Source organism: Elgaria multicarinata, chromosome 10 (genome assembly GCF_023053635.1).
Source record: "Elgaria multicarinata webbii isolate HBS135686 ecotype San Diego chromosome 10, rElgMul1.1.pri, whole genome shotgun sequence".
Taxonomy (NCBI): Eukaryota; Metazoa; Chordata; class Lepidosauria; order Squamata; family Anguidae; genus Elgaria; species Elgaria multicarinata.
The window spans coordinates 69,638,103-69,656,206 of record NC_086180.1 but is presented as its reverse complement, the minus strand read 5'-3'; the positions used below and the strand labels follow the sequence as shown (position 1 = coordinate 69,656,206).

The 18,104-nt window shown below is 45.2% G+C and overlaps 1 protein-coding gene across 1 annotated transcript in view; it reads right to left on the bottom strand.

Moving 5' to 3' along the window:
• GLRA3 (glycine receptor alpha 3) overlaps positions 1 to 17,482 on the bottom strand; it is a 111,301-nt gene extending 93,819 nt beyond the window's left edge. Inside the window, exon 1 of the mRNA XM_063135199.1 lies at positions 17,095 to 17,482. Within this exon, the coding sequence (XP_062991269.1) occupies positions 17,095 to 17,165 (71 nt within the window). The 5' untranslated portion in view covers positions 17,166 to 17,482. The remainder of the gene's footprint in view (positions 1 to 17,094) is intronic.
• Between the last annotated feature and the right edge of the window lie 622 nt (positions 17,483 to 18,104).

Here is an 18,104-nt window from a genome sequence, read left to right as displayed (position 1 = left end):
AAAGGTTGACACTACCTTAGGCAAGAAGGCAGGGTCTGTGCGTAACACAACCTTATCTTTGTGAAAGATAGTGTAAGGAGCATCTATCCTGAGAGCCCTAAGCTCACTTGCACGTCTAGCAGAAGTGATGGCTACTAAAAAGACAGTCTTGAATGTTAGAAGCCTAAGGTCAGATAAGGCCATGGGCTCAAAGGGCTTCTTTGTCAATGCCTGTAGCACCACTGACAGGCTCCATGGTGGAACGATACACTTTACTGTTGGTATCGTATTTTTAAGTCCTTTTAGAAATTTCCTCGATGTTGGATGTGTAAAAGGTGTAAAACCATCCATGCCTCGATGAAAAGACATAATAGCTGCTAGGTGAACTCTGATGGAAGTGAGTTTGAGTCCCTGCTGATAAAGTGCCAATAGGTATTTGAGAATCAATGACAAAGGGCAAGATTCAGGTGCTTGATCATTTCCCAAGGCAAAAGTTTGAAATCTCTGCCACTTTGCCGCGTAAGATTTTCTCATTGAAGGCTTTAGTGATGCCAACAATATATGGTCTACAGTTAAATCCTTGGTATGAGAGGAGGAATGGATGATATTCTCCATGCCGTCATCTTGAGGGTCGACAGGTTTGCGTGTCGAACCCTGCCCTGGTGTCGAGACAACAGTGTCGGTATCGGCGGGAGTCTGATGTAATTCCCGTCCGACAGTCGAAGGGCGTGGGAGAACCACGTCTGTCGAGGCCACCACGGTGTGATAAGGATGCAGTCCGACTTGTCTGACTGGATTTTGGCCAGCACCTTCGTCAACAGTGGAAACAGAGGAAAAATGTAAAGAAGATTTCCTTTCCAGGTTCTGGTGAAAGCATCTCCTAGCGAGTGCTTTCCTCTTCCTGCTCTGCTGCAGAACCTGGAACAAGCTGCGTTTTCTTCGGTAGCGAAGACATCGACAGCAGGGAGGCTCCAGTACCGAAAGAGAATGTCTCTTACTTCGGTATCGAGCTCCCATTCGTGGTCGACGTGGAAAGACCTGCTGAGGGCGTCCGCGATGATGTTTTCCTTGCCCGCTACATGGATCGCCGTCAGGTGAGTATTTCTCTTTATGCACCAGTTCCAAATCCTGAGTGCCGATCGATTCAGAGGATGAGACCTTGTCCCACCTTGTCTGTTGATGTACGCCACTACCGTGGTGTTGTCCGTTGCGATCAGGACATTTCGGCCCTCGATCATTTGTGGAAAAGTTTTTATTGCATTCTCCACCGCTAGCAGTTCTAGGTGGTTGATATGATGTTCCCTCTGGGAAATAGGCCAACGACCCTGAGCTATGAGGGAGTCGCAGTATGCTCCCCATCCGATCAACGATGCATCCGTCGTGATCGTTACCGAAGGAGTTTCTTGCTGGAAGGGAACTCCTTCTAGGAGCGTCGACATCGAAAACCACCATTTCAGAGATGCCCTTACTTGCGTCGGGATCGACAGGTAAGTTCACCGGGCATCGTGTCGAAGATCGAAAGTTCTTAAAAACCAGGCCTGCAATATTCTCATTCTGAGTCTTGCAAACCTGATGACTGTAGTTGTAGCTGCCATCAAGCCTAATAGCCTCTGAATTGTCCATGCCGAGACCTTTCGGCGGCTCTCGGTAGCGATGGCTAAATCTTGAAGGGTGCTTGCTCTGGTCGAGGGCAGGTATGCTTTCCCGTCCCGAGACGATAGGGTTACCCCTATGAAGTCCAGCTTCTGCTGTGGGGTCAAGATGGATTTCTCCTCGTTGACCCACAGACCCAACGAGTCCAACAGGTTGAGGGTGGTTGAAATGTCCGCTACCAGATCTTTTTTCGGGACCGTGAAATATCGGGAGAAAAACCCCTGGCTGAGTTCCTCTGCGGGTACTGGAGAGATGGCTCCTTTCGCTAGGAGGGTCTGTACCTCGAGAAGCAGAGGAGGGAATGGCGCCGTTACTTTCATCCTCGAAGGACATCGAGCTCGATGGCATACCCCGAGTTGATGATAGTGAGCACCCAGGAGTCCGATGTTATTGACTCCCATTGATGGTAATGTGGTGCTAGGCGGTTCGCAAAGGGAGGTGGATCTGGGATAAAGAAGTCAAACCCGCTGCTTCTTATAGAAGTCGGGCTGACGTTTGCTTTGGAGCTGTTGTTGTTGCTGCCTCTGCTGCCTTTCGCTGTCGACAATTGTTGCCTGGCTATGGCTGAAGCTTCACTCTGGAAAACTCGTGCCAGCTCTTTTTTGTCCTCTGGGAGATGTTCACATAGGGATCCTATTTTCTCCCAGAGGAAGAGCTGGTATCGTGCCATGGTAGCCTCGTAGGCTGATGCCCTGATGCCCAAAGAGGCAGAGGAGTAAATCCTCCTGCCCGTATGGTCCAACTTTCTGCCTTCTCTGTCCACGGGTGCAGAATGTGCCTTCTGTGAGTGGCCTTGAGCCAACTCCACTACTATCGAATTAGGTTTGGGATGTTGGACCAGAAACTGTACATCTTCCTCTTGGACTCGATAGAAGGTCTCTAGCCTTTTCGATGTGGCTTGAGTCATAGCCGGTGTTTTCCAAGATAATTGAGCCATTTGCTTTAAAGCATGTGGAATAGGGATGGCAAGTCGTTGGTTGGTTGTGGACTGGAAAACGTCGTAGATTGGATCGACGACCGATTCATCCATTTGCTGGATCTCCAGTCCTAATGCCTGAGCCATTCTAAGCATATGGTCAAAAAATCTGACCATATCGTTGGAAGGGGAAGAAGGGTCCTTGTCATGAACCTCATCTTCTGGTGAAGGCATCGATGGAGTAGCCGACAACCCCGACTCAGAATCCGATGGGTAATTATCCTCAGGCAAGGATACTGTAACCACCTGGAGGTCTACATGCTCCGTCGGTACCGTGGTAACCGCGGCAGTCGATGCCGATGGCTGCGTACGGTGTCGAGGCGTCGACACCATGGACGTTTGGTGGGCGGGCGATGGAGGCAGCGGTAGATGACACATCCTCGTAGGCAGAGGGTGCGCATAATATTCTTCTTGAGGGTACTGGTGGTCACCCTGGAAGTATCGTTGTGGGCGATATCGATCCCATACATAGTCGCCACATACTGATTGGGGACAAGAGTATTGAAAAGCTCCTTCCCATTGACGCCTTAGAGTGTGCCTTGGCGAAGGCGGTAGAGGGATTAGTCCCTGAACTTCTTGCAGCCTGGCAGGCTCTCGGAAAGAGGCCGCTGAAGCCGAATCCCGCAACTCGCCCTCCGATAGACTGGGAGGATGTGTCGGTACCGTAGCCATCGGTACCGACTGGGATCTCGATACCGAGGGAGGCCTCGGTATCGAAGCGGTCGGTATAGCAGGAGGAGTAGAGTGACTCCTCGCCAGTTCCGCCGTGCGGGATGACCCTAACGAGGGTTTTTCCGCGTCTCGCTTCTTCTTCTTCTTCTTTTTCTCCATTTCAAAAGAAGATTTGGGAGTCCGGGCCTTTTTGGAGATTTTCCTGGCCGCAGAACTCGCCAGTGACCGTCCAGGCGTTAGGGGTATCTGAGCCCTATTAGCTGCTCTGGAATGTTCAGGCACCTCAGTGCAATGGTCATCAATGGACTTACTGGCTGCTGTTTGTCCAGGCGTTAGGGGTATCTGAGCCCTATTAGCTGCTCTGGAATGTTCAGGCACCTCAGTGCAACGGTCATCAACGGACTTACTGGCTGCCATTTGTCCAGGCGTTAGGGGTATCTGAGCCCTATTAGCCGCTCTGGAATGTTCAGGCACCTCAGTGCAATGGTCATCAACGGACTTACTGGCTGCCGTTTGTCCAGGCGTTAGGGGTATCTGAGCCCTATTAGCCGCTCTGGAATGTTCAGGCACCTCAGTGCAACGGTCATCAACGGACTTACTGGCTGCCGTTTGTCCAGGCGTTAGGGGTATCTGAGCCCTATTAGCCGCTCTGGAATGTTCAGGCACCTCAGTGCAATGGTCATCAACGGACTTACTGGCTGCCGTTTGTCCAGGCGTTAGGGGTATCTGAGCCCTATTAGCTGCTCTGGAATGTTCAGGCACCTCAGTGCAACGGTCATCAACGGACTTACTGGCTGCCGTTTGTCCAGGCGTTAGGGGTATCTGAGCCCTATTAGCCGCTCTGGAATGTTCAGGCACCTCAGTGCAACGGTCATCAACGGACTTACTGGCTGCCGTTTGTCCAGGCGTTAGGGGTATCTGAGCCCTATTAGCCGCTCTGGAATGTTCAGGCACCTCAGTGCAATGGTCATCAACGGACTTACTGGCTGCCGTTTGTCCAGGCGTTAGGGGTATCTGAGCCCTATTAGCTGCTCTGGAATGTTCAGGCACCTCAGTGCAACGGTCATCAACGGACTTACTGGCTGCCGTTTGTCCAGGCGTTAGGGGTATCTGAGCCCTATTAGCCGCTCTGGAATGTTCAGGCACCTCAGTGCAACGGTCATCAACGGACTTACTGGCTGCCGTTTGTCCAGGCGTTAGGGGTATCTGAGCCCTATTAGCCGCTCTGGAATGTTCAGGCACCTCAGTGCAACGGTCATCAACGGACTTACTGGCTACCATTTTGTGCATCCTCGAAGATTCAGCCAAGACTCAACTTTATGGCCTTCACCTAGGCACAGGACGCACAGGGAGTGCCCGTCAGTTGGAGGGAGCTTAGCTCCACATTTCACACACTTGCGAAATGGGGCCTTAACTGCCATACGGCTAAGCGCCGCGATCGAAATCGCTGAGGAAAATCTAACTACTAAAAAAAAAAAAAAAAAAATTTTTCTTTTAGATAGAATAGAAGAAAAGACGTTAAGAAGTGAGAAATAAGCGAAAAGAGGAAAGATTTGAAGTAAAAAAGGATTTTAAAGAGAAAACGCTAAGAGGTTTGGTTCTATGGTCTAAGCACAATGGCGGACGACGAAGAATTGAGGTAAGGGCGGGAACCCCATGGACATACGCGGTAGCGTGGGGGGAGGGGTTCCCGCCAAAAACGTTCCACTCAGCTATAGAAGGTTCCGGTCTGGTCTCTGCGCAGGCGCAAAGCCCATATGTGTGATGCATAGAGACCACGAAGAAGAACTACTGTACAGATAGAGCAGCCCTGGGCAGAAAGGTGACAGCAGCAACTAATGCAGGTATGAGACACCCTTTTCAGTCCCAGGCCCCATCTTAGTGTGGGTGTGCCATTTTAGGCCAGCAAACAGTGTGTAAGGTTCAGAGTTGAGGGACTGCGTCAAGCAGCAAGTTGAACACAAAGGGAGATTGAGATAGATGTGACCATATGTGAACCATAAGGCCAGGTTCCAGGACGCCTTAGCCCCATGACTTGCCATATCCACCATGGCAGTCAACGAGCCCTGCTGCTTCATCCTAGCCAGTTGTGGAGTGTTAAATTTTGAAGAGGAAGCACTCATCAGGAAAGTCGCTGTAGCCACATCCCCAAGGAGAGTCCAAAAATGGAGGCAGGTGTGTTGATCCACATCCCTAAACTAATCTTGCAATTTTTATCTCTGAAAGGAGCAGGTCTTTTATAAAGGTACTAGCTTGACTCATGCAGACCATCTGTGCGCTAGTACTTTATTCCTCGGTATCATACTTTCCCAGCTTTTCCACAAGTGCCTGGAAAAGCCAGGCATGAGGCTGACCAGGAGTCAATTGGATTCCCCCCTCCTAGGCACTCCCCCGACTCACCTGCCCATGGGACTTCTCTGAGGCCTCTGCATGCTCCAGCAAGCTGCCCCACCTCCTCTCTGGGCTCTCTCTCTCTCTCCCACCCACTCCCCCCCCGCTTCCTCCCAGCTGCTTCCCCCCACTCCCAGCTGTGTATACCCTGTTGCTTAGCAACACAAAGTTCTTCTCATAGCTCAGAACCTCCAGTGTGTCATAGCTCAGAACCTCCATGCCACGCATTGCCACATATTGCCTTAGTGTTATATATATAGATATATAGATTGGGTGTTAATTGGCCATTCAAGACCAGGCAACCAAAATTACTTTGCATTACAGCAGGGATAGCTCACAGCTATATATCGGTGGTGAGAAAATTCATTGCAGCAAACCACAAAGGGAGCAGAGAATTATGAGGGGGGTGGCAGATGATGTCAGCATCCCTGCTAAGAAGAAAGAGCCAGTGCTGCACCCCTGGTTCCAGCACACCACTATCTACACTCCTGATTAGGGTTGTGTTTTGTTTTGTTTTTGCATCATGCAGTTATTCTCTGGGTGTTTTGGTTACTTTTCTGTAGAATATGACTCACATAGCTTTCTTGTGCTGTGATGCTTAGACCTACAAGACAACGTGAGGCCCACTGCTGGGCTGGGATGTAAGGCAATTAGTTCATATCCCAAATTTAGTTGGCTTGGCTGGGTGCCTCTGGCAAGATATTATCACGGTGTCTCAGTACCCCACCTGTACAACTGAAATGAATGGCATAACCTGCCGTGTTTTATGGGATAAAGATTGTGAAGCATTTTGATAAAATGTTATGTTAATCATTTATTATGAATATTTGTTGATTGATTTTATTTGATTTATATCCTGCCTGCCCACCAAGGAAATGACACTTCATGTGCATATGACACAAGCCAACCAAAGCAAAGCATTTTTGTGTCCTATGGATTTCAGTGGAAAAGTTCTGTGCAGACTCAAATCTTTCCTGCTGAAATAAATGATTTTTCGAGCATTTCGCCACAAGGCTTTTAGTGCACGCTCATGATTGGTCACTCATAGAAATCCTACATGACATCATCAACTTCCAAGATGTCTGACATGCATGTTGACCTTTATCCCACTTTTAAAAAGACCAGAGAAAACATGGCAAGGGGCATTAGTCCAATATATTGGCTAGTGTAATGATGGAGTTGCACTATACGGCATCGCCATCTAGCGACTGTGTGATGAAACTTATAGAACTTGCAGGCAAATGAATGCCCAGAATCAAAGCATGTGTCCGCCCATGAAAAGGAGCTGATCTTAATCCCATAAAGAATCTGGAACCAAAAGCCCTAGTAAATTGCAGGGTATAAAAAGTCTGATGTAATGGCAGCCTTAGAAGTGCTTCAAACTGTCTAGAATGTGCCCCCCTGCATTCTGTGTTTGATGCACATATTTTGGGTTTCCTATGCTCTCTGTGTAGCTCATTGTGGTCCCAAAGTTAGGTTGTCTATTTCTAAATTAGGAACAAAAGGTCCTTGGGACCTTTGTTCCCAATACACCTGAGTGAAAAGCTTTGGTGGATCAAATATAGGCCATTGGTCAAGATTACTTAAAACAGGGGTGGGCAATTTCAGTGGGCTGGGAGGTCCCATGGAGGGCATTTGGCATGGGGGAGCATTGTCCCCCTGAACCCACTGTGGGAATCTGGTGGGCCAATGGTCATGATGGCGGCAGCAGGGAACTCAGCAGAGTTTGTGTGTGCAAAACCCCCATGGCCACATGTTGCTCACCTTAGCTGAAAACATTCTCAGCTTATTAAGTTGTTGAAAAACAATGGGCCTGTTCAGATGTCACGCTAAGCCATGGTTAGGGCTTTTGCAGCAAACGGTTAGTGAGTGTGTGTGGTTATGTAGCCACCATGGTCAGGAATGGTTCACACAACATGTTAAAACTTGCTTTACATGACACACTAAGCCATAGTGTTTACTTCAAAATGCTTAACCACTAGGAGTGTGCGCTCCACTCCGCAAAACCAAGGGTCTGTCAGAGGTCCGCTGGAGGTCCAGTCTAGCAGAGCAGATATTGGACAGTTTAAAAACTGGTGGATCCCTGTGTTGTAGAGCAAAAGTCATTCGGAGCTCCGAAGGTGTCCGAAGCATCCAAAGGTTTTTTAGGCTTCGTGAGGGGTAGTTTCAACTCGATGGACTAACTGAACACTTTTCCATATTAGGAAGATGCTGATGGGGGAAGGAGGGTAGTTTTGAGATCGACATCTGTGGCTAATCAATAGCCACAGTCTCCTCCCTGTCCCCGCTCCAATCACAGTGCATGGGGGGAGGGATTGCAAATGATATAACCCATTTTCCCCGGCCTGGAACTTATTTGTTTGCTAGTTCTTGGAGTGGTTGGAAGGAAGCAGGAGAGAAAGAGAATCATTGAGAGAGAGTTCCTGCTTGCTTTGTTGTTCGTAGTCTCTCTCTGTTTCTTTCTGCTTTTCTTTGGTTCTTGAATATGCTAGTGCTTCTTGCTTCCTCTATTCCAAGTTCCACTCACCGTATGCATTTCATCTTCTCTCAAGAGAGTGTGCAGAACGTTCAGAAAATAAAAACCTCCTATGAGAATTGAAGCCCCCCATCTCCATGTGTGTTTAAGTTATGGGAGCTGTGTCTGAACTAGAATGAAACTGCAGCCAATTTTCTTCACTTCTTGAAAATTTGATGTTGGCTGAAAGGAAGGATTTAGGCAAAATGGCTCACATTATGAAAGTAATGAAAGCTGTTCCATGTAAACGAGTTGTCCCAAGAAGTGATGATGACTGCTGCCAGGCAGTGTAGATCCATACAGTCTCACAAGCCAATATTAGGATACAGAAAAGAATCTTGTGCCAAAGGCTGATCTGTGTACCACAAGTATGGATGCAACTCGGCCAGGCATAAAGTCAAGAGAAGAAGGGGTGGCGAGAGAAAAGTTTGCTATTGCCAGTACTAGTATCTTTTGTTTTGAAGACAGGAGTCATGTTTATCTGCTTTGAAAAAATATGTAAAAAAAAAAGGTATTTATATTTATGTTTGTTCTTGTCTGATCTCTCCTAGGGAGAGCACACACCCCATTTCACCCCATTAGAGCAAATGGTCAGGGAACACAGCAGTTCTCTAATTTTATAAACTGAAGATGCACAACTGTGCATCAGCAAAGTAAAGGATAAAAGGTCCTGTGCAGTTTCATATGTGTGTGTATGTGTGTGGGGGTGGTGGGGGTGGTTCAGGGGGAACTTTTAAAAAACGAATCCTAAAAATCTAGGAATAACGGGATCCACTTCCAACTTGGCATGGCTAATCCCTACATAAGAGCTACCAAGTTGCCAAGTTTCATCTTTTTATCTTTAAAAATGACAGAGCTGCAAGCATTTTGGTTTCCCATAGGCTATAATAGGGTGGTTATCTGAAAACAGAATGGTTCTCCAACGAGCAATCCAATGGGGCGGAGTGACAGAGATGCTCCAGAAATTGGAGTGAAGGATCACCTCATCAGAGTGCTGCTCCAATTTTAGGAGTGGAGCAGACCTGCTCCGCACACCCGTATTAACCACCATGGCATACCGTTTCATCTGAACAGGGGCAATGTAGTAGAGTAGCTAAAATGTTAGGCAAGACCTGGGGAAGCCGAGGTTGAAATCCCCACTTAGCTATGAAGCTCACTGGGTGCCTTTGGGCCCCTCATCCTTTCTCAGCCTACCAAACTCACAGGAATGTCATGAAGATTAAAATGAGAGGGGATAAGATCCATGTACACAGCCCTCAGGTTCCTGGAGGAAGTGCAGGGTATAAATATAATATATAAATACTGTATACGTTGCATTCCATCACTTTAGATGTCCTTGCATTCTACAACTGTGTGTCCAAGGACCTTGTGTAAAGAGGAACATTTTTTTATTTTTTATGACCACCCTCTGCACTACCTTTCTGGCTAGACTCAATAAACTAGAGATAAATTAATTTCAGACCTTTTGTTTTATCTTAACCTTTTTGAAATATTTTTCTGCCTTAAAAAACAAAATCTGATCCTATCAATGCATGAAGTATATAATTCCATTGAATCTATGAGAGCTCTGAAATACTAATTTGCTTAAATATGGATATACTGGAGTAAGAGTTGTTTTTAAATTCCAAAGCTACATTTAATTATTCATAATGTGAACTGTGAGGCAACCATACAATTATCAAACATAAACAGCTTGTAACCCCTGTACAAATCCTATAATTTTAAATATTAATATAGCTATAGTCAACAGCAGACTGGAAGCTGAATCTTATTTTTCTGCCTCTTTCACGGAGAGGGGAAGAATTTCAGAGAATTTTCTCATTGGGGAGTGGTACAGCATTTCCACATGCCTTTTTAGAGTGTAACCAGTTGTCTTCTTTCTATTTTTTTATTTTTAGAACATCCCTGGCACTTGAGGAGCCTGACAGTTCTTCATCAATGCCTATTGGAGACCATGTGACCTCTCTCTCTTCAGTGGGCATTCAGGAAGAACTCCTGGGCTTCTGCAAGTGCCAGGGGTGTTGTTGTTTTTTAAAAGGGAAGACCCCTGAAAACTTCCTACACTTAAAAAGTTATGTAGAAACCCTGTTCCTCTCCCCAAGGAGAAAACTCTCCAAAATTCTCAACTCTTCCAGCCTCTTTTGACACGGTTTCCATCCCCCACCCCCACAAAATGCTGAAAATGGAGTAATCAAAAATTTCAGCACAGCTCTGCCTGAAAGCAGCAACTTCAGGCAGGCTGTGTTGCACACTTAGCTTTTTACTCCAACACTTTGCTGCTGCTCTCTGCTCCCCATCACCTTCTGCCACCTGAGGCAGCTGCCTCACCCTCCCTAATAGAAGGGCCAGCCTACTGAACATAAGAACATAAGAAGAGCCAAGACGGATCAGACCAAGGGTCCATCTAGTCCAGCATTCCATTCACACATTGGCCAACCAGCTGCCGGTGTGAAACCAACAAGCAGGACTTGAGAACAATAGCATCCTTCTGTCCATGTCCCCCAGTAACTGGTGGACATAGGCATACTATCTCTGATGCTACTGATAGCCTTCTCCTCCAGGAATTTGTCTAACCATCTATAAGTGTCCCAGTCATACACCAATAGAATACTCACAGCATTCTCCTATGGAAACCTGCTTGAGCCTTACGATCTTCAGGAGAAGCTGTTCTTTATGTCCTACCAATATCTGAGTCCATTTAATGGGAACGTGGAAAAGGGCTCTCTCCAGGCTGCTTTGAACCTACTTCTCTTGGGAAGCTTGCCTGTCCCACTCTCTGTTAACCTCCTCCTCCCTTGCCCTATGAATAAAGAAGCAACTTAAGATCCAAACCAGTGTTTTTTATGGTGTGATTTCTGATCAATGATTTTGTTGTACTAAACTGATGTTTCCTTAGTTGTTTTAAAGGCCAAGTCTCAAATCTGATAATAAAATTAACGTGTGTGTGGGTGGGTGTGAACAGTGCTGGATACTTTTTTAGTTGGTGTTCACAGTAAAGCCATTCTGACTTTGGAATCAACATGGGACCAATTCACATGATCCACTCATATTGAGTGGATCTATGCAAAGTTCAACATGTGGCAAAGTGGTTGTGTGTGATTGCTCCCCCCCACCCCATACACACATGCCTAACTTGCAACTGAGGAAGGCCTTGTAGTTTTCCTATAATCCACATTCTGCCCATATTCTGCACATATCCACTCAACTTCATTCTTGGGTTGCCATTTTGGTTTTGGGTTACAGGGAGCATAAAACTCCCCTGTTAAAACAGCTTAACTGGCTTCCAGTCTATTTCTGGGCACAATTCAAAGTGCTGGTTATCACCTATAAAGCCCTCTATGGCTCGGGTCCAGGTTATTTGAAACACCGTATTCTCCCTTATGAGCCTGCCTGTGCTCTGAGATCTTCTGGGGAGGCCTTTCTCTCAGTCCTGCTCCAAGGTTCTGGAACTTCCTTCCCAGGGAGGCTAGGCTGGCTCCCTCTGTGCTACAGTTTCAGAGGCAGGCAAAAACTTTTTTGTTTCAGTAGGCTTTTGGAACTATACTGGACCTGTGTCAATGTATTGAATCCTTCCTTTTAACCTGTTACAGTTTAAAACAACAACAACATGTTTTTAATGTTACTGTAGGTTTAATTCTATTTTAACTTTTGTAATTTATATGTTTTAATTGTACATGTTTTAAACTTTTAAACTGCCTTGAGTCCCAGTACTGGGGGAAAGGTGGGAAATAATAATAATAATAGTAATAGTAATAATAATAATAATAATAATAACAACAACAACAACAACAACAACAACAACAACACAAAAATTGTGCAATGAAGAAGAGCCTGCATGGGTCAGGAGATGGTTCTGCACAGCCTGCCTCAACCTGGTGTCCTCCAAAATGTTTTGGACTTCAACCCCCATCAATCCCAGCCACTACGGGCAATGGTCAGGGATGTTGGGAGTTGTAGTCCAAAACATCTGGAGAGTACCAGGTTGGAAAAGCCTGGTCTAGTGTATTTCCCCAATGTAGTTCTTTTCCTATAATAAAAGTTCTAAATGAAATCTTTCAAAGAAAAAAAAATTAAGGGCAGTTTAACGGGAAACTATCATAAGGCTTGATGAACATAGTTTATAGAACACAACTAAATTAAAATTACAATTGGATTTCTTTTTATTCTTCATACCTCATGCTGTGTTAATTCCATTTTCCTATTCTAATATGCTCCAATCTAATTGATGTGAATGACAAATAGAGGTGAGTTACTTTGAGAATAACATTGCTATTCTGTAAAAAAGTACGTCACTGGAAACTCAACCCACAAACCAGTTAAGCCAAAGTGTATGGAATGGTGTCCATTTAGATACACTTGACTAACAGTACTTTGATGGATGGTACGAAATTATGTTTTTCCAGCATAATTCTAATTTTGTTATGGAAAAATGAGTTCTGAATCAAAGTATAAATATCCACTATGCCCCTGTTCAGATGACATGCTAAGCCACAGTGGTTAAGTATTTTGAGCTAAACATTATGACTTAGCGTGTTGTGTGAACCATGACTTAGTGCCTCGTGTGAACCATTCCTATCTGTGGTGGCTACATAACCATGGTTTAAACACACTTGCTAACCATTTGCTACAAAACAGTTAGCAGCCTAACCATAGCTTAGTGTGTCATCTGAGCAGGGTCAATGAGTCACTGCAAGTCAGAGGAGATAATACTAGGCTAAATGGATCAATATAGTCTAGCTTGTTATAAGCCAAGTATATTTAAAGTATCCCTTTACATGCCTCAAAGGACTTGATGTTTTGCACATGCTCAAAGTGAGTACATGGAAAGACTAATGCGCTCTGTGCATGCAACAAGTGATCCTTCAAGAAACACTCACTGATGCCCCAATATCTGTTGTTACTTCTGCCTACCCCTTCCCATGTCTCAGCTAAGTAGGCCTTGTGTGGGTGGGCACAGAATGGAGGAGGTCCTGAGGTCCTAAAGCACTTGATAAGTAGGTCAAGCAGTGTCAGCTAACAGCAGATTATGAATAGGGCCCTACTCATAAGTAGTCAAACAGAGGCCTTTGCATTTCTTAGCTCCTCTAATGTGCTTCTAAAGCACAGGCAAGATATCTTGAAAGCAGGGGCACCATTTTGATTCATTCCTGCATGTTGCCATCTTTGGTGAAAGGAATGTGATCTGCCAGAATTTTGTTCTCTCTCTCTCTTGCCAGTATGAGGACAGAACTGGTTTTTATGCAGGCAATATTATCTTAACTGGTACACAAGCATAGCAATAAGTTGATGTCAGGTGAGCACAGACATTGGTAAACAGATGTTGAGTAAACCAGTACATGAGATGATGTTTCTATGTGCCATACCAATGTGCCTTGCCTGGTAAGTCTATGTGCCTGTTATATCATAGAAAACTCTTCTAATGGGATTTAAACTGACAGGCAGCATAGTAGGGCAGAATTGCCTCACATAGAATGCCTCTGTAGCTATTTCCTAACAAGCCTCTTTGTGCCCTCTTGCAGTTACTCATATCTATAGATCAGAGTATGAAAAGAGAAAACCAAGGAAGAAAACAAAATAATGGTTTTTCAGAAGCAGAATGTTGTTTTGAATCAGGATATTGTTAGGGCGATTTCTTGAAGGTATGGATAAACCTTAGCTTACAAAGCAGTTGAAGTCCTACCCGAGATCTTAAGAAGATAACAAATAGAAAGTGAATATGAATAAACATCCCTGGAAAACAAATTGTATTATTTCTTAGCTGTCTTCAGAGTAAAGGTATAGCTGTAACCAGACAGTTTGATAGAAAAGAATAAGCAGTTAATTAAGAGAATCATGGCCTGTAATTATTTTCCTGCAACATACAACAAAAAATAAAGGCATAGTAAAATCAGGATATAAAAGCTGAATTTTCTGCTTTCCAGCATTCAAGGAAAGCATGGACACTGTTAAGAAACACAACTACTTTATTGCTCATCCTGAGACTCAACACACCCACTTATTTCATTCTCCTGCTGCCAGTCAAGTACAGAAACCTCCAACCACAGGTCACTCTCACTTGTCACAAACACTTTCATAACCACCATTGCCTCTCAGCTATTGAATGAGATAATTCTCCTCTCCCTTGGATAGGTGGCTGAAGCACAGTGGAATCTGAGGTTGTTTTAATAAAAACAGATGGTTTTAATGGCAATATATTAGTTGCATATGTTTTGGCATGTTTGAGAGGTTTTCCTCCAGAGATATAAATATATTCTCCCTCAAAATGCAAGGTCTACTGAATTTCAACATTAGAGTGAATATTATACTGGCCACCCAAAATGGAGCCTATTTGATTAATATCGAGGATACGTCTCCTTCTCTTCAAAGTGTACTATTGCTGTGAATGCTCTCATCAGGTGTACCTATGATTCCTTGCACCAATGGATTTTAATAGAATAAATTAGTTTGTTCCAATGGACATAGAACACATGTATTTCTTCATCCTTTCCCAATCTAGTCCCCTGCAGATGAGTTGGTCTATAACTTCCATGATTTCCAGGCATTAGAGAATCACGTCAGGAGGGCAGCACATTGGGGAAGGCTGCTTTAGATAGTCTGATGTTTTCACAAAAGTTTGGTTTAGTCAAATCAAGCTGCTTGTGACATATAAACAAAATGTCAAGGACTTACCAAGATGAGGTTTAGCTGTCTTCATTTCCCCCTCTGGCTCTGTGCATCCTCACAATGTTGCACACTTTCCTCATAACAATCAAATTATGGCCCCGTTCAGAAGACACCTTAAACCATGGCTTTAACCATGGTGGTTAAGCCAGAAAGCCAGGCTGTGTTCAGAAGACACCTTAAACGATGGCTTTAACCATGGTGAATAAGGCTTTCTAGCTTAACCACTGTGGTTAAAGCCATAGTTTAAGGTGTCTTCCGAATGTGGCCTATGTGTTGTCTCCATTTGGCCCTCTCACCTGCCTAGCCCTGTCATAGTTGTTTCATCCCTATTGCCATTCAACCAATCACAGCCTGCCCATTTTGCCAGCCTGGAAAGTTGAGCATCATGGTCACTTCCTAGATGCTAGTCAACTGAAGAATGCGCCCAATAACCTCTGGGCTAATGTGAAAATGAGTTGAGGTTGGTTGCTTCTGGTGTGGATAGGGGTCATCCCATGAAGCTGATTGGTGGGATATTTAGGGCAGATAAAAGGAAGTACTTTTTCTCACAGCACATAGTTAAACCATGGAATTTGCTCTCATGAAATGTAGTGATGGCCATAATTTTGAATGGCTTTAAAGGGGGATTGGACAAATTCATGGAGGATAAGGCTATCAATGGTTATTAGCCATGATAGCTATGTATTACCTCCAGTATCAGAGCCAGTATGCCTCTGTGTACCAGTTGCCGGGAACACCAACAAGAGGATACTATTGTACTCATGTTCTGTTTGTGGGTGTCACACAGGCAGCTGGTTGTCCATTGTGTGAACAGAATACTAGACTAGATTTACCCTTGGTCTCATCCAGCATAGCTCTTCTTATGTTCTTATCATACCAGCAATGGTTGACTTGCTCATGAATGCATCTACTAAGTACTGCTAAATAATCATGATTGACAGAATCTGTTGTAATAGTGCATCTGTAATCATGTCAGTATAATCTTTTAGAAACTTTAGAATGGAGGTACCTGACTCCTTCAAGTGTACAAAAGATTAATTTTGCTACTCATGAATTTTACTACTAAATCAAAGAATCACTAGATCAACTTCATGCCATTCGCTTTGTACTAAATAGACTGTAGCTATTCTCGTTTCCCATTGATTTTGTGGAACAGCTTAAATAGATTACATGGGTTTCACATTTCACAAATGGAAACAATACAAATAATTGCTATGCATACAAACATGCTTTAGCTTCAGGTAATATTTGTTCATTTTAACAGTCTTGTTTTTGTAGCACAGCTAATGATTATTTGTATGCATGACAGAATATTGTTTACACATCCTGCCTCTTTTTCATCAGAATATAAACATGTCAGTAAAATTTCAAAATCTCATGTGTGTATGTAATGTGTGAAATATGGGCAGTTCAACCACATCCAAATATAAGAACAGCTTAATACTTCCCTTATCCCGATATGCTGTTCTCAACAATAGCCAGGTCTTAGTTTTTTTGGTTTTGTTTTTATGGCAAAGGTCCCTTATAGTATATTGTTGTACTCCTCTCCTAACACTGGCTGTTTATGATTTGGTGCTTGGGTTGGACTAGTTGTTAGTAATAGCCCCATGACTTAAGATAGATAGGTGGGGTTATGCTAGTTTTTGCCCATTTACTTTAATGGAACTAAACTGACTTAAATTCAAACACTTTAGCTTAATGGGGAATTCAGATATGTTTGTCTGGCTTAATAAAACATACACAAATACTAAATAGCTTTGGGAAGCGAACAAAACCAAATTCTTTACTTTCTTTTCTTGGTGGAACTGGCAGATGTTGGTGCCAGGGAGAAATTGATTGCCATCTATTTAGTATAGTATCAAAGAGTTCCCAGTTGTTTCTAGTTCTGAATAAATGATACATGATGCAAATATTGCTCCATTTTCTATTGGTTAAGTGGGGGTGGGGTGGGAGTGATTCCTCATAGAACAGAGGACTAGGCAAGGAAGAGAACTCCAGCTAAACCAACCTGGGGCTGGGGGAGGCTTTTAACACCCACCCACCTACCCCTCAACAAACACGGGAAGCAAGAGATGATTGCTCCACAGTATAGCAATGTCCACATCCCCTCATTTTGCTGTGTGATGTCTTGTGGGGCTATTAAGACTCGAAGAGTCCTTTTAACAGTTCCCTCCATGAGTCCCGTTGGCTCTGCCATGCAATCCACCCAACGAAGGCATCCCTGGGAGATCTAGCGGAGACTCACCTGAGCAGCAGGGCAGCTTCCCACAGATAGAATCCCGAGACAGCTGCACGCAGGTATCTAATCCGTGCCATGGTACTTGCGAGGTCTTTACAACCTGCTCCCAAGCCGACGTGTCCGAGTCATGAGGGAATCCAGAAGGAAAGCGGAGGGCTGGAGAGAATTCCACGTCGGAGAGCTCTTGAGAGAGGCGGGCGAGTTTTCAGCACCCTGGGCAGCTCCCCGGCAACGGACAGCGCCTGTACATCCAATAGACCGACGAGGGCGCCTTTGCCCTGGGTCGCCTATTCGCCAGCGCCTGGGACTTCGGGCATGTTGGGCTTGTCGTGCTTGGCAACCAGCTCGCCAAGGTTTGCGCTGTGCCTTTCAAGAGAGAGGCGAATCTTAGAGGGGGAGACCAGACCGCCGAGAAGAAGCCCTGGGACTGGGAGAAGCCAAGCCCCGGCGAAGCGGACTGACTTTCGGGCTTCCCTCTGTCCCTTCTTCCTTGCTCCGGCCAGAAACCACCTCGCCACATTCCTGAACACGGGGAATGTCACGGCCAGGGAGGGGGAGGGGAGGGGAGGGGAGGGGGGAAAGAGGGCGGAGACGAAATCAAAGCAGTGGACTTCCCTCCGCCAGTCAAGGGAGCTCCCAGACCGACAGAAGGCAGGGGCAGAGTTGCCCAGCAAAAACAAGCAGAAAGACGCGCAAAGGGGGACCATGATTGTATGTACTGAAGAAGAGGGATGAGCGGGGGAGAGGGGGGGTATCTTCTAGGAAAGAAGGCTAGTTGAGAGAGGCGTGGGTGGGCGCAGGGAGGAGGAGGAGGAGGAGGGTCCCCCTTCTCGCCAAAGGGAAGCCGATCCGAGAAAAGGTGTATGGGGACAGGCAGAGGACCTGTTGTTTTGGAAGGAGGTTACTCCTTAGCACGGGGGTTCAGGAAGGTCAACGAAGACCCCGCTGATTTGCTTGTCTTAGGGATATGGGGATGTGTTGCCTAGAGGAGTACTTGTTCCTGTTATGAATAGTTC